Raw genomic sequence first — 22,972 nt, 5'->3', positions numbered from 1 at the left:
TGTGCAGGGATTTCAGTCCCAGTGCACCTTAATCCCTGCCATTCCTGCCACGAGTTTTGGCTGAAATAAAAACATTTTTTTCAGTCATCTCCTCACCGTTGTCATCGAAGCCATGAGTGATCTCGTGCCCAATAACCATCCCAATCCCTCCAAAGTTCAGGGCCTGGGGCTGGTGCTTGCTGAAGAAGGGGGGCTGGAGAATCCCAGCAGGAAAAACTGCAGAGACAGGGAGAAAGAGGGAAATGCTGTAAGGTGGCTTAATTTTGCATCACTGGCAGGCAGATTGTTTGCTTGGTGTAAGGGTCAGGAAGGAACAGAAAATATAAAATGATTAGAAACAAGCTCATGCCTCATGTGAAATTGTTTCTCTCTTGATAAATGGAAAATGACAAGTTAATAAAGGTTTAATTTAGCACATCTGCAGCTACAGTACCTCCCTGTTTGAGACCCAAGCAGCATTTACATTAAGCTTAGCCTACTTTCTGCAGTCTGGATGGCTCTCAGCAGTGCCATTGCACAGAGCAAACTGCAGGGCTGCCCCATGGGCATGAGGAGCAGCCTGGGACACACTGGGGGCATTTTCTGGGTGCTGGCACTGGGGCTGTGCCAGGCCTTCAAACCCAAGGCTGCTCAGTGACAGGGGATAAAACTGGGGAGATGAATATTCACCAGCAAAGTGCTTGAGCTGAATGGCCAGGCAGCCTTGCCCACAGTCCCTGGATGGGCACAGGCAGGTTTGCCTCTGGATGCAGACCTGAACTGTTGTGTGGATAAAAGCAGCTGGTTAAAAGGGTATAAACCTACCTATCTGGTTCCTGTTGGGGGAATAGAATGCATTGACCACTGCAGCTCCAATTATCCATCTGAAAATAAATGTTGCACACAGTTAGTCATGATGGGTTTTTTCCCCCAGACATTTTTGAAATTTAATTCTGGTTAAAAAGTGCAAGGTATATAGGAAAGGATTTTAAGGAATATAATCCTTTCAGGGATTATTTATTCATATCTATATCTATATCTATATCTATATCTATATCTATATCTATATCTAATCTATATCTATATCTATATCTATATCATCTATCTAATCTTTATATATATATACCTAGACCTATATCTATATCTATATCTACATCTATATTTATCTACATCTAATCTATATCTATATATCTATATTTATATATCTCTATATATGTATATATGTATATATGTATGTGTATATATGTATACATATATACATGCACATATATGTACTATATATCTATATATATATGTAATATATATATTCTCAGGAATGTAGATATGGATATATAAAGAAATATAATTTCCTTGTTAGGAAGGAAGAACCTTGTAACAAGAAGGAAAACCCTTATAAAGGGATTATACATAAGGCAAAAATTAATGTAGGAAAAAGGGTGCATTGATCACAGCTGATACCAGGAAACACCTGATGGCTTCTTTATGTGCAGCTTTCATCCCAAACACACAACATTCAAGGGGCAAAGCATTTTTCACTTTCCCTTAGAATAGTTTAATTCCTTGACTATCTCAGCCACAGGCATCCCCAGGTGCCCACAGCATGAGCTGAACACCCCCACCATTAACCCAGAATTTAGGCTGTGTCTGCGGCTCTGTCTGGAAACTCACATATCTTGGTCAACTCTCTCTCTCAGCTTTTTCAGGCTCTTCTGGGCTCCAGCTCTCAGGTTTTCCAGGATGTTCTCAAAGTAGCTGTGTTCACTGAAGTTTAACTGCACAAACAGGGATCCAAGCACATTGGTCAGCTGAGCAGGAAGAGGAGCTCCTCGTCCCACTGAATGTCCTCTAAAGGACGTTTTGGTTGCATGGTTTCACTGAATAGTTGGTTCTTTGCAGCAATTATTTATTAATGTGTTTATTTTGATGTCCTTGGAAAGGGCAGTTGCACAGGTACAAACATTCCAGCGTGAAGAAAGCAAAGGCAGGGGTTTATTTTGAGGGATTTAGTGAGATATGCACAAAACACTTACATTGGCATATTCCAGGTCCAGTTTCTCATTGTGATCTTCCAAAATGTAATCTGGGTAGCCAATTTGTTCTTTGATTGCCATTGCCTGGAAGAAAAGAGTTGAATGTTTCCTCTTAATTGTGGTTTTTGTCAGTGTGCTGTTGTTGGTTGTTTTTACTAAAGTTTCAATACAAAGAACAGTTAAATGTTTGGGTTTTTTTCTTGGCTTTGGAATGGTGCTGATGGTCCTGAGGTCAATTAAAAGTTGGAAATGTTTTTTTTTTGTGGGAATTGTGTCACATCCAGTTGGCATTTTTATTGATGTGGGCTAACAAAGGATTGAAAGGAAAGGACAATGTAACAGGATCATAATGTCCCCTTTTCCTCTTGTTTGTGGAGAAACTGGATATGGTGGTACTACAAAATTCCAAATATTTCATGTTTATGGGGGAAAACTGAAGTTCTTTGTTGTGTCTGACCTTCTCACGAGCTTTCTCCTTGGATGCCTCATCCATCCACTGTAACTCATCCAAGGTCTCCACGAACACTTCACGGATCTTCTCTATTAAATCTCGGACCTGAAAGAGAGCCAGGGAGACACTCATCATTGCCATGCCCTATTCCCAGCTAAGGAGGGGTGAAAAGCTTCCTGCTGGAAGGCCGTGTCTCCAAATTCTGTGCTCTAAACCATGGTACTGAGCACCTGAAAGCGTGGATGTGGCAGCATGGTCCGGGAGTGGAACAGATAACTCTCCCAGGCATCGCTCTGGGAAAAGCTGTGAGAAGCTCAGAGAAAAGAATTAAAACAATTCTTATCTTGGTCTGTGCACCTGGTATTTATGAACGTGTGGAATGTTGTACGTGATTTTTATAGAGAGAGATGTACAAGAAAGCGTTGTTCCTAACTATCCAATGGCATGAGAAATGTTGTTTGAGGACCAATCAGGTTCTGGGAGAACGATCCTGCCCATAAATATGGGGAGTTTGGTAATAAAATCTCTCTTTATGCCTTCTGAGATTTTGGAGTGAAATGTCGTTTGCTTCTCGCTGTTCCTAATACAACAATGACATAAAAGAGCATCACAAGTGAGTCCTTGCACCTTCCTGACTGCTGGATAACTCTCCCAGGCACCAGAGGGAATGGGCACTGTGGCCATTGTGGATGTGTTGCTGTTGAGTCAGGAGCAACCACAGCCTCCCAAGGCATTCAGAAGGCTAACTCACTTTATCAGAAAACCCATTCCTTTTTATATTCTAGTCCACTACAGGTGGACCTGATTGGTCCCTTAATCAAAAAAACCATCACCATTGGCTAATTAAGAAGACACCCGCTTGCAAACAACCTTATGGGCTGTAAACAGCTTATTACAAAACACCAGGCACAGATTGTTCAGAATTCTTTCTCTCCAGCTCCCTAAAGCCTCCCAGGCCGACTCATGGCAAAGCTTATCTAGCTCTCTCTCTCTCTCTGACCAGAGAGCTGCCACCAGAGTGGATGTACAGTAGTAGGAAGGGTAAACTACATACCATCCTCTTGCTCTCACCAGCAAAAGTCTCCCGGACATACATGGCTCCCACCGCGTTCTCCAGGTTGTTGTTGACGTAGCTCACGCACTCCCTCCAGCGCGCCTCCTCCAGCGTCGTCCCGTACAGGGCCTGCAGCACCAGAGCCCACATTAACCCAAAGCTCTTCCAAGCACTGCTTGAATTAACCCAAAGGTTTCAAACCTCTGCCTAAATTAACCCAAACACTGCCTAAATTAACCCAAACACTGCCTAAATTAACCCAAAGCTTTCAAACCACTGCCTGAATTAACCCAAAGCTTTAAAAGCACCGCCTAAATTAACCCAAAGGTTTCAAACCACCACCTAAATTAACCCAAAGCTTTCAAAGCACTGCCTAAATTAACCAAAAGGTTTCAAACCGCTGCCTAAATTAACCCAAACACTCCCTAAATTAACCCAAAGCTTTCAAAGCACCACATAAATTAACCCAAAGGTTCCAAACCACTGCCTGAATTAACCCAAAGGTTTCAAACTACCGCCTAAATTAACCCAAATGCTGCATAAATTAACCCAAAGCTTTCAAAGCACTGCCTAAATTAACCAAAAGGTTTCAAACCGCTGCCTAAATTAACCCAAACACTCCCTAAATTAACCCAAAGCTTTCAAAGCACCACATAAATTAACCCAAAGCTTTCAAACCACTGCCTGAATTAACCCAAAGGTTTCAAAGCACTGCCTAAATTAACCCAAAGGTTTCAAACCACCACCTAAATTAATCCAACGCTTTCAAAGCACTGCCTAAATTAACCAAAAGGTTTCAAACCGCTGCCTAAATTAACCCAAACACTCCCTAAATTAACCCAAAGCTTTAAAAGCACCGCCTAAATTAACCCAAAGGTTTCAAACCGCCACCTAAATTAATCCAAAGGTTTCAAAGCACCACCTAAATTAACTCAAACACTGCCTAAATGAACCCAAAGGTTTCAAACCACCACCTAAATAAACCAAAAGCTTTCAAACCACCACCTAAAATAACCCACCCAAATTAACCCAAAGGTTCCAAACCACTGCCTAAATTAACCCAAAGGTTCCCACTGCTGCGACTGGGCTCGTTTGAGGATTCCGTGATGTAATCACAGAATCTAGAATGGTTTGGGCTGGGAGGGAGCTCAAAGTTTCATCTCTTTCCAAAGCCCTGGCAGGGTTTTTGTGCCGAGCAGGCTGGGTTTGGTGGCAGTGGCGCTCTCCTCTTGATGAAGAGAGGAAATACCTTCCTGTAGCTGGCCCGAGCGTCCTTGAAGCGCCGGCTCAAGCTGCTGACCCGGTCGATCACCAGCCGCCAGATGAGGTAGTTCTGGATGGTGCTGTGTGGGAAAGCAGAGCTGAGCTTAACCCCCCGTAAAAACCAGCACTAGGGCAGGCAGTCAGAGAGGAATCTCAGTTTTGGATGGAGACAAGGAAGGAAATCATTGCTGCCAGTCCTGGGTGTCACAGCATCTCATTCAACTGCAGAGTCATCCAGCCTGAGGGTTGGGCTGTCATGTCTGTTCTGGGATTCATTTCTTATTTTTCTTCCTTCTAGAATGTAACAAGAGCTAAGCCTGTCATGTGTTTTTTTCTTCCCATTTAACCTTTTCTAAGCAAGCAGCAAAATGAGACACCTTGTACTGCAGTATTTGGAATTTGAAACCTCCAAGGGCATTTCCTGTATTTTACAGGGGTCTCATTTTCCCTCAGTAGCTCAGAACTAGCAAAGGGGGTCCAATAATTGACATTTCAGCAATCCTTCTCTGACTTTTGTCCTACCTATCCTGCAGTTTCTTTACCTGGCTGAGTACTTGGAGATAATTGCTTTCAGCTCTTGCAGATAAGGCATCCCATACACAACCACCTCTTCCTCTGGGTCCACCTGAACACTCACTGAGGACATGACACGTTGGATGAAGAAGGTCCAGTTAAATTCCTAGGCAGACAGAGAGACATTGCAGTGCTGGATGATTAAATGCCTCAGTAACTGGACTTTTGACAGTCTTATGACCTTGAATGCAGCTTTTAAAGAGATTCTGGAGGCAAAATCAGGAATGGGAATGATTTTGTACCTCTTTGTTGAAGCACTGATCAATTCACAAAGCCATTTCCAACTGGCAAGTAATTAAGAGACCCTGAAGTATGAGACTGCTCATGAAACACTTACATTGAATGCAAACTTTTCCTGCAGCTCTGCTAAGGTCATTTTGTTGTACAACAAGGTCACATCGTGCCTTTCCTCTGCTGGGGTGGTGGCCTGGAGACATTCACAAGGTTATTACTGGAATCAACTGACAGAAATATCAATGGCTGAATTCACATGCAGGTGCACACACACACACACTCCAATAATATTCAGATTAACCAGTTTGTTTTGGGACAAGAAAAATCATTTGGTTGTGCCCAGTGCTGCTTCCAAAAATTCAGTACAGGAGCCTGGGTCCCCCCTGTTCAATAATGTTTCAGGGGTGTGTTGAGCCAAGTGGTTCCTTCTCCTCTTTAGAGTGGGAGGATTTCTGGGGGATTTTTAGGGTGCTGTAGGTTATTAAGGATGCAAGGGAGCCTGCCCTGGTGTTATCCCAGTGCATGGTTAGCAGAAGGTGAATTATCCTGCTTTAGAAGAGCTCCAAATAGAAATAAGGCTGGGACTGGAGCAGCACAGCAGGCAGAATTAGAGACACAGAGGCTCTGATTTTTGGGCTGCTCATGGCACAGAAAGTCTTCTTCCCCCACTTGTTCTGCTCTGTGGCTTTTCTGCTGCATTGAAAACTGCTGCACAAACCAGCAAGAGACTCTCCCCCCCTCACCCCTTGCGCCCCACAGCTTCCTGAGGAGTCCTTGACCTCTCTACTCACGTTTGCAATCTCTGTTTCGAGCTCCATGACCTTTGCCATCTCCTCTTGGACAAAGGAATCATCCCTGGACACGTTCTTGTCCTCCCGGATCATTTTGGCGATGGTGATCATGAACTGCAGGTAAGCTTCCCTCACCTGCACTCGGACACAGAACGGGCAGAAAAGGTTTGCTGTCCATCATTTCATGGAATCCCAGAATGGTTGGGCTTGGAAGGACCTTAAAGCCCGTCCAGTGCCACTCCTGTCATGGCAGGGACACTTTCCACTGTCCCAGGTGGCTCCAAGCCTTGTCCAACCCAACCTGGGGCACTTCCAGGGGTGGAGCAGCCACAGCTTCTCTGGGCACCCTGTGCCAGGGCCTCACCACCCTCACAGGGAAGAATTTCATCCCAATATCCCCTCTAACCCTGCCCTCTGTCAGTTTGAACCCATTCCCTCCTTGTCCTGTCACTCCAGGCCCTTGTAAACAATCTCTCTTCGCTATTCCTGGGGTTCATCTTCACATTTCTCATCCAGAAAAGCATTCTCTTTGTCATGAATACCTTACAGGGCACTTGCCAGCCTCAAAACAAAAATTCTCCTCTTCTGTGCCATGCAAGCCTGGCATTCTGAGTTAGAATTACTGCTTGGGCAAAGAGGAGGCTCTGTGCTTTGCGTTACACTATGGGAACAGCGATCCAAAATTCCAGGGTGAACAGGGAAGGTTTGAGTCCTCTGAAAGCAATACCATAAATCCTCTCAGGTCTGGTTTTAGTGCCTGAAAGGAAAGCTCTGTTTCAGACAGTTCCCAGTGGCACCTTTGCTTTATTCCTGATGGGAGGCTCTGGCTGATTTATGCCTCAGAAAGGGCCTTGAAAAGACATTTGGCTGCTGAGGAAGTGCTGATCCCTGATGCAGGAAAACTTGATGCTACCTGCTCTTCTCCTCACATATTTTTCTCCCTCTCTAGAGCCTGGAAGCCAGATAAACACAGTGGCTGTGGTGAAATCGAGTCTGGGCACTTACAGATGATGATTTGTGGTTTTAGGCTGAATGCTGAGCCTTAATCAGGCCAGACTCCCCCAGGCCTCAGGAGGAGTTTTGCCAAAAGATGCTGGACTAAGCACAGGGGGAGTTTGGGTCATCAGAGCTGGGCTCATTGTCTGGGGGCAGCGAGCTGGTAAATACAAATAAAAAGGGGTTGTGTCTCCTCCTTGGTCATTAGGATTAAAAGCACAGCCTCAGCCCCCCTGCTTTGTGCCTTCAAATTAAAGCTGTATTGGCCAGAACTGGTTTTCTTTCTCTAATTTAGGATTGTCTCTGCACTCTACCTGATTTCCTACCTCCTCCAAGTCAATCTGTGTCTGACCTTCATGCCCCAATGCATAAATATCTCTCTTTTCTGCTCTGGGTGCTGCTGTGGAGGTGACACTTGCAGGGGAGATTCCCAGGTCAGCAGCTTTCCACACTTTTCCATTTCCAGATTGTTTTGTCCCAGAACCTGGGAGCACCTAAAGGTGCCCAGAAGGTGTGGGGACAATTCCCTATAAACCTGACAGGGCTATATTTTAGCTAAATTCTATATAAAATGTAGCCAAACACACTGAAGTGAGAAGAAAACTCTTCCCACTGATGTTTTCATCTGCCTTTACAACCAGGAGACAAAAGAGTCTCAAATGCTGATTGTTGTCCCTCTGTATTCCCTTCCATTCTTGTTAGGAAAATTGGTTTGATGTTGGGCTGCAAATGCTCTTTGTTAGCAAGGCATAATTGAGGAAAATAAAATGTACTAAAGCAGTATTTTCATCTTGGAAACAGACAAATTATCTGGCTCTGTTTGCAGCAGCTTTCTGTGTATTTACAGAAACAGTGTTTTTGCAGAATCAGTGGTTTTGCCCTGAGCATTGGCAGAGGAAAGCAGCTAGAAAATAATCTCTCACAATTTCATGTAATTTTGGGGGAAGGGGAGGGTAAGTGGCAGCAGATTCCTACTTGCTGTGCACCAGGGATTCAGAGGAAGATACAAGCAAATCCCCTGCACTCAAAATGTGAAGCTGTCCTTCAAAATGAGACTGTGTAAGCTACAAAACACAATTTTATTTTCTCATAACCTTCCTCATGAGTTGCCCAGCTCTGGGCAGGCCTGGTATTTTTACCGTTGTTCAGTCCTTTTGTAAACTTTACAAAATGTTGGTTTAATTAGGAAAAAACATAGCAATGAATGTCACAGCCTAGTTGTGATTGTTGAATTGTGTGAAAATTCACGTGCTGGGGTTTTTGAAAGCACAGGGATAAGGAATAAAGTTGTTTTAGTGGCACAAAACAAGGGATACTTACTCTCTGGTAGTTGCCCCCATTAAAGTAGTAGTCCCTGGATGGCATTCCCAAACTTGGCTGGTCAATCTGAGGGAAAATGCATTTCTCTGGTTAGTGGTGAACAGGAGCTGGGGCTGCCCAAAGGAATCCTTGAAGGGCAGCAGGAGATGCTGTGAGGGATAAATTCTCTATAAAGAGAATTTAGCACTCGGCGTTGGGGTGACCCCACTCCACACACCCAGAGAATTTGGGCTCTCCTGGGTCTGGGGGAGGTGGAGGGTACAGCTCTTATCTCTGGGTTTCCAGATAACAACAGGGTGGATCTTAGTGTGGGTTATAAAGCAAAATTTTTCAGAAGTCATGGAGACCCAAGAACTAATTTAAGTAATTTTTCTATGTTGCTTGAATTTAGGGCTGGACTTCTTGCACAACCATCCATCAACAAACTCTGAAATACTCTTTATGTGCTTTAAACCCATGGTTTCCTGCTGTATATTAAACCTCATCCTCATTTTTGTAAGTCACAAGAATTTACAGCCCTTAAATGCTGTAAACCAGCAAAAGTTCCATTGATCCTTATTTCTTTTGCTGAAACAAAAAATTATGCTGCCATAAACCATTTCCCAATATATCTTTGAGACAGATCTGACACTGGGGGTACAGAGCCATTATCTACATTTTGCCATTATTGTTCAATGAGAAGCTCCTCTGTCTGCAGTGTAAATAACAATCCATTGTGATTTTCTGGCATGTAAATAATCCCCTGTCCTTTTTTTTTTTTTCCTTACATAAATGATGTGCCTGCTGGAATCCCTGTCGTCATTCCAGACGAACATGTCGATGAGGACACGTTTGTTAAACCTGGAGTTCATGATGGAAAGGGTTTCCTCCATGCTCCAGCTTGGCTCTGGGAGAGAAAAGGGGGAAAAAAAATTCAGTCAATTTGTCAATCTGTGTCAGAGTGATTGTAGTTGTGCAGTTCACAAGCTGAAATTTTGGAGATCTATTTAAATGGATCAATGAGTATTAAATGTGTGATACTCTGACTTGTGTTTGGGAAGAGGAACTGAAAATGGAAGGATTTATTTTGGTGACAATGGCCTCTCTGCTTCAGTAAATAATTCTGACTGAGCCCTCCCAGGCCCAGCATTACCTCTGGTCTTACTCCAGTCTGCAGAAGCCACTGGCCAATCTCCAACCATCCTCAAGGCCTGCAGCAGGGGCAGGGAATCTCGTTGCTCTATAAGACCTGAGGGAGCAAAGACAAATTCTGCATTGTTTTCATCCAAAAATAATTGTTTTCATTTGCTCTATAAGACCTGGGGGAGCAAAGACAAATTCTGCATTTTTTCCATCCAAAAATAAAATTAGGAAAAATAGGTAACAGGCCTAACAGCTTAAATTTGCAACTGAATGTGTCATAGCAAAAAATAAGAGATGTCCTGAAACTATCCTATGTAAGTCTTCAGAAAAGGAATGAAAATATTTTTGTATAATAATAATTATACATAATAATTATAACTTCTGTGATATTTCCAGGGCTGGTTTGGATTGGGTTGGTTTGGGAAAGATGAACTGGGCCAGTTTTGTGCCTTCTGAAGGAAAGGCTTTGCATCCACACCAGGGGTGGGTACCCAACATCCACCCTTTCCACAACCCAAATGGGTATTTTGAGGTTTAATAAAATACCAAGGCATCTTCATCCATCTGAAGAGGAATTTTCCAGGAATTAGACAGATATTGACTGGATTTTGCTCAAAATGCTTTGTTTTTTCTGTACAGCTGGTTTTGAACAGGGGAATTGATGGAACAAGAAGACACTCACTCTCATTCATGCAGGACTTGTAAAGGATTTTAGCTTTCTGAAATGCTTCTCTGTCCCCTTGGTCTGAAGTCTCCAGCACACCTGGGGAAGGAACCATTGCAGTGAGATTTGTGCCCTGGAGACCTTTGATCATTTTACAGAAACCCCTGAGGATTCAGGGCTGTGAATTGTAGGCTGCAATTACTGTCAAACTGGAGAGCTCTTCATGCTGTTAATGAAATAAAGTGTCAGGAGGAAGGACCTGCAGACAGCTTGCCCTGCTCCTTTTGGAATCAGCACCCAACCACCTCTGGATAATTTTTAGTGGGAACAGGATGTCCCCACAAAATGGGTGTAGTGATGTAGAGATACAAGGACCAGAGAGAAAAAAAATCCCAATGAACACTTTTGCACAAGATGAATTCTCTGTCTGATGTGCAGTGAGGAGCCTCTGAAATAAGCAGAGGTTTCTGGGGATGGAGCAGCTTCATCCCTACCTTTGAGGATGATCTCCAGCTCGTCCCTCAGGATGTCAAAGATGCTGTATCTGGAGCTGGTCTCTGGGATCACATGCCTGTTCAGCCAGCCCCCACAGGCATACTGGTAGAAATCCTGGCACGGGTCAGCTGTGGGGTCCATGTTCTGGATGATTCTGGCGGCTGGGCAGCGAAAATGGAGAGCTGAATTCTACAGACTGCCCAGGAACCTCTGGGACTGCTGAAGACACTCAGGGAGCTGCTTGGCAAAACTCATTCCCGCGTGTTATGACTTGAGGAATCCTATTTTCTGCTTAGAAATGGATCTGAAGGGCAGGTGTGGAATGGAAGATCTGAATGGCAGATGGAGAAGGGCAGATGTGGAATGGCAGATGAAGAATTGCAGATGTGAAGGGAAGGTGTGGAATAGCAGATGTAGAATTGCAGGTGTGGAATGGCAGATGTGGAATGGCAGATGAAGAATTGCAGGTGTGGAATGGCAGATGTAGAGTGGCAGATGTGGAATGGCAGGTGTGGAATGGCAGATGTAGAATTGCAGATGTAGAATTGCAGGTGTGGGATGGCAGATCTGAACTTCAGATGGAGAATGGCAGATGTAGAATTGCAGATGTGGAATGGCAGGTGTGGAATGGCAGATGTGGAATGGCAGGTGTGGAATGGCAGATGTGGAATGGCAGATGTAGAATAGCACATCTGGATGGCAGAAGAGTTGTCCCAGAGCACAAGACCTTGCAGGGAAGAGTGCCCAGTGCTCCCCTGGGCTCCAGTTTAGGCACTGCCCAAAAAAACCCAGTGTTCCCATGGGGGTATTGGGAACATCTGTGCTGGACCCTTACCTCTCTTGAGCTGTAGATACCACAAATAAAAAGATGAATGCCCCATGAGAGAGAAAATTCAGTCTAAAGGGAATTTTAGACACAGATTGTGTTGGTCAGTCCATGGCCTTTGCCACACTGGCAATTTCCCTGTGCCTCTTATGAATGATATTCCTTACCCAAGGGGAAATCTCATTCCTTCTCATCCTAAACTGTGAATTATCTCTTTTTCAGGTTCAGGACCAGCCCACAAAGCCTCCCCTGTGCAGCAGGAATTCCCAACGCCCCATTACCTGCTGTCACACACCCAGGGGTGGTACAGATGTCGCCCGAGTTGGTGCCATAGCGGGAACCTGCAGGGAGAGGAGGAAAACAGATGGAATTACTTGTTTTGGAAGGGAATTCCTCCCAAAGTCACTCACCAGAGCCCAGTCCCAGTGACAGCTCAGTGGTTTGAGAGCAGGAGAGTGAATGTTGGTGCCTGTCAGAGACATCAGATGACAACTGTGAAGAAATCTGGGGATTTTTGAGGAAAATTTATTGGCAGCAGCACTACAACAACCTTGACAGTGAGTTTTATCTCTCCTGGAAGGAGAATAAGACCATCTTTTCTGCCTGCTAACTGCCTCCACAGCCTACCCAAAGTGTGGGACCCTTTTTTAGATAATCCATTAAAATGCTCTGAGCGTCTTTGAAGTCAATGACACTGAGAGGTTTAAACAGGGGGCAAAAAGCCCAGAGCTGGGTTGGTGCTGCTCTGAGCCACCAGGATCCAATTTAGGAAATTAAATGGCATTAATTTCTCCAGGTATTTGTGTGCTGGGGAGGGCCAGCCTGTCACAGCCTCCTTTGGCCACAGTTTCATGAGGATCTGGAATTTTCAGTGCAGGAACAAGGAGACTGTGTGGACCTGTGCTCAAATTTGAGTTCAGCATGGAAAAGGCCACTGAAGTCCTGCCCTTGACTGTTCATTTTCTATTCCTGAGTGCTTGCTTTGTGAAGTTCTCCCAGTGCAGAAGACGCCCAGAAAGCCATGCACACACATCATTTTTGGTGCTGAGTATTCAAGTGAAGGTTCTGGTGATGCTGGGCAGGTGTCAGGTCCCTCCATGAGCTGCACTGGGAGGGATCTGAGGGATCTCCTTGGCCCTGGGAAGGAAATTAATTTTGCTGCTTTAATTTCCCATTTAAGAAACTGGATGTCTTGCTTTACTACCCACTTATATCAAACAGGCAACGATGTGGTTCCACTCTGAAAAACAAAATCTCCATCCTTTCCAGCAGATTTAGCCATTTTTAAGCTTTGTTTTTGATCCTTGTTTGCAGAAAAGGGTTACCAAAAAAATCACTTTCAATGCAAGTAAGTGCTTTACATGAGAGCAAACAAGATTACAGTAATTCAGAGGGAAATGAAACAGTGGGGGAGAAAAGAGGGCTTTGAAGTTCATCACTGGAAGTGCCATAAAAAGCCCCCACTGTGCTGGGGAATGTCCAGGGTTCAGCTGAGCGTGGCTGTGCTGGGTGGAAGCACATCTGCAAGAGACAAATTCTGTGTATTCTGTGTCCTGCCCTGAATTCGGGATGTCCTGCCCAAATTCTGTGTCTGGCAACCTGAACAGGGGAGGAACAAAATACCTGGAAAAATGGGAAGCTTCATAGAGATAGCTATATTTTTATTTTTCTTTTTTTTTTTCTTATTTCTTTTTTTCTTTTTTTTTTCTTTTTTTTTGGTGTTTGTTTCAGCATTTGTTGGGATTTTTTTTGTGTGCCAAATTTTTGGAGTTTCTTAAACCCTCTCATAATTAACCAATGGGCAAAAATCAAACCTAAAAGCTCAGGGAATCTCCAAGGGGGAAACAAAACACTTGGAGGAAAAGAAATGAGTAGTTCAAGGACAAAAAGGAAAGGAGCAATAGCAAAGAGCAAAGTGAGGAAGAAAAAATTGTACTACAAGAATTTTGTAGCAGAATCTATTAAATTTTGTGGAGACAATTTCTCATTGTTTCCCAGGGACCAGGCAGGGCTGAAATGATTTATTTATTTATTTAATTCAAAAATCAAAGCTTCTCTCTGTACTATAACCTGACAATGTCTCTCTTCATTTTCTGCTTTGAGTGAGGTTTGAGCTCCCTTCCCTTCCCCAGGGCCTCGTGGCTGTGATGCTGTAACTGAGCAGGATGAGCAGGGGAGCCAGAGTTTGGAATTCCAGGGCTCTGAAACTCTGCCCCAAACCCAGGCCATGGGAAATGGCTGGGGAGGAGATCTCGGTTTACCTGGAAAAGTGTCTCCTTTGTTCCTCTGTCAATTCTGATCTTTCATTCCTCAGGACCTTTCCTGCCACAGCCTCTGGTCATGACCAGCTCTGCCCTCTTTGGCTTTGCGGTCTCAGATCTTTGCTCACTCAGCTGGAGCTTTTCACCTCCCAAAAACTAGAAACGAACTTAAAAGGCACCTTCTGAATTCTCAACAGTTCTGCCTTTTGTTTTCTCCATTAATTTTCTAGAACAACAACCTGAGTTTTCAGTAGAGAGACAGGTATTTCTCTTTTTATCAGAATTAATTTTCTAGAACAACAGCCCAAGTTTTCAATAGGTATTTATGTATTTATCACTGGTATTTATATATATTTATATTTATATTTATATTTATATTTATATTTATATTTATATATTTTTATTTATAGTTAATTTATATACTTATTTATTTTCAATAGGTATTTATATATTTATCACTGGTGTTTATACATTTATATTTATATTTATATATTTATATTTATTTATATATTTATTTATAGTTAATTCATATATTTATTTATTTTCAATAGGTATTTATATATTTATCACAGGTATTTATATATTTATCTCAATTAATTTTCTAGAACAGCCCAAGTTTTCAGCAGAAACACAGGTATTTCTCTATTTCTCTCATTAGTTTTCTAGAACAGCCCAAGTTTTCAGCAGAAACACAGGTATTTATTTACCTGGATTAATTTTCTAGAACAACAGCCCAAGTTTTCAGCAGACACACAGATATTTCTCTATTTATCTGAACTGATTTTCTGGAACAACAGCCCAAGTTTTCAGTAGAAGCACAGATATTTCTCCATTTATCTCAATTACTTTTCTAGGACAACAGCCCAAGTTTTCAGCAGACACCCAGGTATTTCTCTCTTTGTTTTCCTCCCTGGTCAAGCCTTGCTGACAGGCTGAGTTGCAGTGATGGAGGGGCTCCTGCTTTGGCATCCATTTCAGCCTGACACAGCAGCAGCAGAGAATTGATCAGGCAAGAGGAGCTTTAATGGAGATAAATGCAATGCCCTGAGCTGAGGGACTGCTCCAAACGGAGGAAAAGGAGGGAAGTGAAGTGCTCCAGAGGTGAACTGCTCACCTGAGAGCTGGGAGATGCTTCAGACACCCTGGGGGCACTCTAGAGGATTTTATTGTCTTAATTTGGCCCCACAAGGAGCCACTGAGCCCTGTCCTGGCCAGCAGCAGGGGCAGAAAATCAACTTGTGGCATCTCTGCAGCCCCATGAGCAGCTCAGCTTTGGGGTGATGGTGCTTTTCAAACCCAAACTGCTTTTCCAGAGCAGCTCATTTTGAGGAGAATAAAAGCCAAGCCAAGCCTTCAGCAGGGCTCTGGAGGACACAGCTTGTGTTTGGTGTCTCCCCATTTCCTGACCACAACTTGTGGCACCTCTGGGTGGCTGCAGCTCCTTCAGCAGCTCACCTTGGGAGTGATGGTGCTTTGCAAACCCAAACTGCTTTTTCAGAGCCTTACTGCAGCTTCCTTTAAAGAGAATAAAAGCCAAGCCTTCAGCAGGGCTCTGGAGGACACAGCTTGTGCTTGGTGTCTCCCCATTTACTGACCACAACTTGTGGCATCTCTGCAGCCCCATGAGCAGCTCACTTTTAGGGTGATGGTGCTTTGCAAACCCAAATTGCTTTTCCAGAGCCTTAGTGCAGCTCATTTTAAAGAGAACAAAGGCCAAGCCAAGGCTCCTGCAGGGCTCTGGAGGACACAGCTTGTGTTTGGTGCCTTTGGAGGAGCACAGATGGCTGGGGATGGCACACATGGTGACAATTAGAGCCACAGTTGTCACCAGGCGCTCGCTCATGTGGGAGCTTTTACCTCTCAGCACCTTCCCTTTTCTCAGATCTCCTCTGGCACTGCAAGCTGCCCTTGTTGCTGTAAGAACAGAAATTTGCTCTCAGCAAACAAGGGAATTGCCAAATTCAGGTTTTCTGTCTCAGGGAGGGCTGCCTGTGCCAGGTGGCAGCGTCTTCACAAGGAGAGCAGAACACAAATGTTTGGTTTTATTCCACCTTTCCTAGGATTCCTTGCCTAGAACCATGGCTGAGCCAGAATTTGGTGTGAGAACCAGTAAAGTTTGTGTTTATTTGCCCATTTTGCAGGCCTGCATGGCCTGTCAGGCCCCATTACTGCTCTGCATTTGTGTGGCTCCATCTGACAGGGACTGAGCAGAGCCCTGCCACCCAAAATGTCATCACGCCACCCAAAATTTCATCATGCCACCCAAAATTTCATCATGCCCGCTGTGTTAGCTGCCACTTGGTGAAATCCTGCATCTCCCCTCCATTGCTGGCTCGTTAGGGAAGGCTCCATTCGAGCAGCACTGAAGGAGAGGAGCCAGGGCTCTGCCACCAGCTCCCCTCAGTTTTTAGTTTAGATATTGCTCCTGCTCAGCAGGCTGGTGTAAATCTGTTATTTGAAGTGCACAACAATCACATTCAGCACAGGAAATGCAGTAAAAAAAAAAAAAAAAAGTGTTTTTTTTTGTTAAAAACCACCTCCAGAACAAGGTGCTGCTTGGTTTGTGTGTGTTTGTTTGGAGAGAGCAGAAGGCTGGGACCTTCCTGACAGCCAGCAGGGACAATTTTGGGGATGCAGACACAAAAACATCAGTGAACCTTCCTCCTCAGAGGCAGAAATTCAAGGAAATAACCAGAATTACAGGAGCAGCAATTGGATGAGGCTGGAAGTCATTTGAGGAGCTGCTGAGTGATTTGATGTGTCAGCTACAGAGGGGTTTGAGATGTTCCCCAGGCTGTGACTTTCCAGCAAGGGAGGAGGTTTGGGTTCAGGAAATGCTGAGAGGGAGCTGTGAAACAGCTGCTGAGATGGGGTGAGGGAAGGATTGAGAATCTGTCACCCAAATATTACTTTATTCTTCCTATGTTTTCTTTCAGCTTATTTATCTGAATTAATTTTCTAGAACAACAGCCCAGGTTTTCAGCAGAAACACAGGTATTTCTCTATTTATCTCAATTAATTTTCTAGAACAACAGCCTGAGTTTTCAGTAGAAACACAGGTATTTCTCTATTTATCTGAATTAATTTTCTAGAACAACAGCCCGAGTTTCCAGCAGAAACACAGATATTTCTCTATTTATCTCAATTACTTTTCTAGAACAACAGCCCAAGTTTTCTGTATAAACACAGATATTTATCTATTTATCTGAATTGATTTTCTAGAACAACAGCCCAAGTTTTCTGTATAAACACAGGTATTTCTCTATTTATCTGAATTAATTTTCTAGAACAACAGCCCAAGTTTTCTGTATAAACACAGGTATTTCTCTATTTATCTCAATTAATTTTCTAGAACAACAGCCCAAGTTTTCAGCAGAAACACAGAAACACCCTCAGATGAGGGTGTTTTTTTTGGGTCTGAAAAGTTCCTTGGATGTCAAAAATCCCCAAATTGTGTCCAGACCTCTGTAACTGCACTGCTGTGAGAGCTTGAGTGTTTTTGTTGGCCAGGAATAGAGATAAAAATCCCAGTCAGCATTAACAGAACTCCAGGCATTATTGCTGTGCCCACAGGCCTGTTTCATGCACCACAGTGCTCTTCTGCAAGATAGATACAAGCAGAAAATTATTCTCCCTGAAGCACAGAGCCTAAACATGCCTTTAGAAATTAAAAAAAAATAAAAGTGAATGCAAAGCAGGACAGGCAGTGCTTTAATTTTCTAATTTAATTCCTAATTACAAGCGAAACAAAATTATTTTTAGAAGCCTGGGTAGTGTCATTCTGACCAAGGGTGCATCAAGGTGAAGTGAGAAATCCTGATGTGCTCTTAGTGAGCAATCCAGTGTCCCATGCACATTCCAAAATTAACATTTCAGTGGGATTAGCAATTAGGAGGTTCCCAGGACAACACTGGTGGTTGCATCACATGAAGGGTGCTCAGCCACATTGGCCTTTTCCTGTTGTTCTGTGGGATTTCTGTGGCACAGCTCTGAGCCAGAGGTGCTTTTCCCACGGGGGAAAAAGGGATTTGAGGCTTTTGCCCGAGCATTGGGAATGGGCTGAAGTGTGACAGCAAAACAGAGCTAAGGGGAGGCGCTGGGACAAAACTTTCCAAGACAAATAAAAGATATTTCTGCTGCAGGAAGAGTGTGCAGAGCTCTTACTGCCTCAGCTCTTGGCCCAGGCAATGCATGTGGACAGTGCTCTGTGAGGATGGAGCTCCTGCTGCTCATCTCCCAACAGGAATCTCATTTCCCACCTGGAATTTCCTTTCCCACCTGGAATCTCCTTTGCCACCTGGAATTTCATCTCCCACCTGGAATCTCATTTCCCACTTGGAATTTCATCTCCCACTTGGAATTTCCTTTCCCACCTGGAATCTCATTTCCCACCTGGAATCTCTTTTCCCCTCTAGAATTTCCTTTCCCACCTGGAATTTCATCTCCCACCTGGAATCACCTAAAGCCGGAGGCTGCTCCAGCTGTGAGCTGGGATGGGGACAGAGGCACAAAGTGGCTCCAGGGCACAGCTGGACACATCTGGAGGGGCACAGGGCAGCAGAACATCAGCCCCGCACTCAGGGCTCAGCCTGGGAAACATTTCCAGGGAAAATTTAATTGCAGATATGAGCCTGAGAAAAGATATTTAGGTTTTAGACCTGTTTTCTCACAGGTAAGCCTTCCTTAAACACACGTAGTGAGCACAGACTCTGCCTCTGGGTTTGGGTGAGACCAGCACCTGGGCAAATGTTATTAATACCTGAATTCTGCATTGTCTGGAGCCAGCAAAGGATGTGGGGCAGATTTCCCAAGTCCTTTCTGCATGCAGGCAGCAAAACCCAGCCAAGCTCAATGTTTGACACAGAAACTCCTCCTCCAGGACCTGGCTCTGGGGAATTTCTTTCCTCTCCTCTCCCGAGCTAATAGAATAAACTTTCAGATGAACTCTATCAATTCTAAACACTCAGATTTTGCCTGGTGTTTTGCTGGTGGCAAAAGGAAGTGAACAATAACAAGGCTTTTTTTAATGAATTATTGCTCAGGATTGTGCAGTGTTTCACTCACAAGTGCTGAAAATGCAGCTCCCTGCAGCAGGGGAGGCAGAGACAGTGTTTTGCTGCTGTGCTTTGCTCCAGTTTTGCTGCTCCCACTTTAATTTCGCTCTCCAGCGTTTTAACGAAGCTCCCGGTCCAAGAGGCTTTGATGGAAGTGACAAACACGAGGCAGAGCTGCTCCCAAGCATTTGATGCTTCACGGGGTTTTAAAGTGGGACTTTGCGCTTGCCGTGCCAGCGGGGAAAACTTGGGTTTTACCAAGTGTGCTCTGCAGTTAAAATATTTAGGCAAAACACTTCAAAATAACGTGCCTCAATGTCAGGTTTCTGGCAAGGTATTTGCATTCAAGTCACTGAAGCAAAAAGCAAATCACACTTAGAGATCCAAATGCCTGTTGTTGGAATATTTAAAAAGTCTCCTTTTCCTCAGCAGCAAGTGGCTTTTTTTTTTTTTTTTTTCTAGGCTTTCACATTGTAATAAGCAATTTCCCCTTCAGGGAGATTGTTTTTAGAAGTGTTTTAAACCAGCTGTTGCTTTAAAAGCCCTGGCAATGATGAATCTTGGCTTGTGCTCGGATAAAATAAGGAAATGTCAGTCCTCACACACAGACACACACCTTCCCTCTGAAACAGCACACCAGCTTTGTCAAAACAGCTCTGAATCCAACAAACTGCACGGAATTAAATAAAAGCATAGAATCTCGCGGAGCATAATTCAAAATTTAAGTGAAAGCCAACACAAGCTGGGAGCAAGGCAGAGAGAGCTCAGTCCCCCACAGAGGTGACCTCATGGTCTCCCTTTATTTTTGTTTTCATTTAGCTCTGAAGAAAAAAAGAAAAAAAAGAAAAAAAAAAGACTTTTTCTGCTGTTTGCAGAGGGAAGGGGAAGAGATTATTCAGATTATTCCCAGGTTCTTACCTCTGCTGCTGGCATAGAGGATCACCAGGGCGACGGCAGCACAAGTCATGAGGAGCAGCAGGACAGCCAGCCCGATGGCCACAAAGCTCCAGGGCTTCTTCCCAGATTTGGTCGATTTTTCCACAATATCCATTTGACTTTCTGATTTCCCCATTATTGTAACTCTAAATCGGGGAGGGGAGGGCGAGAAAGGGTTAACAGCACGGCTACATCAGGATAGGGAGAAGGGAAAAAAAAAAAAAAAAGGAAGCGGGATAAAAACAGAGAGAAAAAGAAAAAGTCCAAGTTATTACATGTATTTGTCCATCTGATTGTCCACAGATTTGCCAAGATCATTCTCCATCTCCCGTGCCTGCGTGTCTGCTCTGGGGGGTGTCTGGCAGTGTCACAACTTCAGGAGCCTCTTTGGGAAGTCTGGAAAAGTCTCATGACCAGGTTGGGCAACTCCTTTCTCGCAGGCAGGGAAGGAGGGGGGCAAAGAGCCGCTTTCACCGCCCGCTTCCAAAGTATTCCCTGAATAATCGGAATAATCCCTCCGTGGCGCTGGGCAGCTCCGCAGGGCTCTGTCAGCAGCCGGGGGAGCTGCGCTGGGACCCTCGCAGGGCTCTGTCACCATTCAGGGAATCCGGGCTGGGACCCTCGCAGGCTCTGTCACCATTCAAGGAGCCCGGGCTGGGACCCTCGCAGGGCTCTGTCACCTCTGTCACCACTCAGGGAATCCGGGCTGGGACCCTCGCAGGCTCTGTCACCATTCAGGGCAGCCGGGCTGGGACCCTCGCAGGCTCTGTCATCATTCAAGGAATCCGGGCTGCGACCCTCGCAGGGCTCTGTCACCTCTCAGGGAATCCGGGCTGGGACCCTCGCAGGCTCTGTCACCACTCAGGGCAGCCGGGCTGGGACCCTCGCAGGCTCTGTCACCACTCAGGGCAGCCGGGCTGGGACCCTCGCAGGCTCTGTCACCACTCAAGGAGCCCGGGCTGGGACCCTCGCAGGCTCTGTCACCTCTGTCACCACTCAAGGAATCCGGGCTGGGACCCTCGCCGGTGCCCGGGAGCGGCTCCGGGGGCGCAGGACGGGCACAGCGGGCGGCTCCGGGCACGGCGGGCGGTTCCGGGAGGCTGCGGCTCTGCCAGGCTGCTCCGAGCCATGCTCAGGCTTGGGAGCTCAGCCCCGAGCCCTTCCCAGCTCCAGGGAGATGCTCCGGAGGGGAGGAGGGAGTGGGATGGGCTGGAGGCGCTCCGAGCGCGGCGGCGGCTCCCGAGCTGCCCGGGGCTCTGTTAGCCCGGAATGCACACGGGATTGTCTTAGCCCCGGGGCTCTGTTAGCCCGGGATTCTGTTATCCCCGGGGCTCTGTTAGCCCGGAATCCACCCGGGATTGTGTTATCCCTGAATCCACTCGGGATTGTGTTATCCCCGGGGTTCTGTTATCCCGGGATGACACCCGGGATTGTGTTATCCCCGGGGTTCTGTTATCCCTGAATGCAACCCGGGGTTCTGTTACTCTGGAATCCCACCCGGGATTCTGTTACCCCTTAAATGCCACCCGGGACTCTGTTACCCCTGGAATTCCACCCGGGGTTCTGTAATCCCTCAATGCCACCCTGGATTCTGTAATCCCTCAATACCACCCGGGATCCTGTCACCACTGGAGCCACCCCATTATTCTGTCACCCCTGAATGACACCCCATTATTCTGTCACCCCTGAATGCCACCCATTATTCTGTTACCCCTGGATTTCCACCCGGGATTCTGTTATCCCTGCGATTCCACCCGGGATCCTGTTACCCCCGGGATGCCACCCGGATTCTGTTGTCCCTGAAATGCCACCCGTTGTTCTGTTATGCCTGAATTCCACCCGGGATCCTGTTACCCCGGTTTTTTTTCGGCCGCTGCCCTCCATGGGAACCCGCTGGGGCTCTCCGGCTTCCCCGAGCGCCGGCAGCTTTGGGGTGGGATGAACGGAGAAGCGCGAACAAACGGGCTGATTTATGGGCTGTTGCAGGCAGTGCACACAATTCCTGCATGGAAATGCGGCTGGGAACAGCTGGGACAGGCGCTAAAAGCAAGGGCAGGGTGGGTTTCCCATGGGTTTTGTTTCACCCCGGGAGGAGGGAGGAGCAGGCTGGGGCTGGGGCTGGGGCTGGGGGTGTTTTCCTCTCACTGCAGGATTTCACGTGGCAGAAATGCCAGGCTGTGCCTCTGCACTCCGAGTTTTGTGTGTGAGCTCAGGAGGAGGTGCTGGGGGCAGAGCAGGGGCTCCTTTGAGGCTGTTTGCTGGGACACCCAGTGCTCCAAGAATGGGGAACAATAAACACCAATTCCTTCTCCCAGTCACCATTGTGCCTCAAAACCCCTGGGAGAACTTCCCTTTCATTTTTTTTTTTTCTCTCCAGAGTCAGGTTAACTCGGGCTCCTGGCAAGTGTGAAGGCAGAATTCTGATCCCAGCAGCTGAGGAGGAGTGGGAGAACCCAGGGATGGGAAATGCTCCTGGGTGTCCATATGGCAAACAGAGCTGCAGAAGGCAGGGGCACTGCTAAGGACAAATCTATATCTCTAATTAGGATTTAAGTGATCTCTTGTTTCTGTTTGCAGAAATTTCTGCAGCTAACAAAGATTGGTTTATGGGAATCTTCCTTGTTGTTGAGTAGTTTTACTCTTACTTTACAACTAAGCTGGCTCTGAGTAGGATCTACCTGGTTGACATAAAACTGCAACAGGCAGGTGCCTCACAGGACTTAATGCGGCAATTTTTGTAGATTTAACATAGTTAATTTTGTAGATTTAATGTGGCTATTCTCGTAGATTTAATTGGCATTTTTTGTAGATTTAATGTAGTTAATTTTGTAGATTTAATGTGGTTATTCTCATAGATTTAATTGGCATTTTTTGTAGATTTAATGTGGTTATTTTCATAGATTTAATGTGGCATTTTTGTAGA

The 22,972-nt window shown here is 45.4% G+C and overlaps 1 protein-coding gene across 3 annotated transcripts in view; it reads right to left on the bottom strand.

Moving 5' to 3' along the window:
* Positions 1-22,972, bottom strand: part of MMEL1 (membrane metalloendopeptidase like 1) — a 31,941-nt gene that overhangs the window by 5,622 nt on the left and 3,347 nt on the right. Inside the window, exons 1-18 of one of the 3 annotated variants that reach the window (XM_071449073.1) lie at positions 20,325-21,344; positions 20,032-20,195; positions 12,080-12,139; positions 10,972-11,133; positions 10,496-10,576; positions 9,824-9,919; positions 9,459-9,577; positions 8,692-8,757; positions 6,376-6,510; positions 5,688-5,777; positions 5,320-5,456; positions 4,764-4,857; positions 3,515-3,643; positions 2,467-2,565; positions 2,010-2,093; positions 1,648-1,751; positions 805-863; positions 97-216 (exon numbers count right to left, since the gene is read on the bottom strand). In XM_071449073.1, coding sequence (XP_071305174.1) covers positions 97-216; positions 805-863; positions 1,648-1,751; positions 2,010-2,093; positions 2,467-2,565; positions 3,515-3,643; positions 4,764-4,857; positions 5,320-5,456; positions 5,688-5,777; positions 6,376-6,510; positions 8,692-8,757; positions 9,459-9,577; positions 9,824-9,919; positions 10,496-10,576; positions 10,972-11,133; positions 12,080-12,139; positions 20,032-20,195; positions 20,325-20,374 — 1,849 coding nt within the window. In that variant the 5' untranslated portion in view covers positions 20,375-21,344. Of the gene's footprint in view, positions 1-96; positions 217-804; positions 864-1,647; positions 1,752-2,009; positions 2,094-2,466; positions 2,566-3,514; positions 3,644-4,763; positions 4,858-5,319; positions 5,457-5,687; positions 5,778-6,375; positions 6,511-8,691; positions 8,758-9,458; positions 9,578-9,823; positions 9,920-10,495; positions 10,577-10,971; positions 11,134-12,079; positions 12,140-20,031; positions 20,238-20,324; positions 21,345-22,972 lie in introns of those variants that run through there. The other 2 variants (XM_071449074.1, XM_071449076.1) reach the window with 2 other exon arrangements.

This window comes from Agelaius tricolor, unplaced genomic scaffold (genome assembly GCF_023055355.1).
Source record: "Agelaius tricolor isolate 1412-34295 unplaced genomic scaffold, bAgeTri1.0.p SCAF_28, whole genome shotgun sequence".
Taxonomy (NCBI): domain Eukaryota; kingdom Metazoa; phylum Chordata; class Aves; order Passeriformes; family Icteridae; genus Agelaius; species Agelaius tricolor.
Note: the sequence above shows the minus strand (reverse complement) of the source record. Positions and strands in the feature narration are given on the sequence as shown.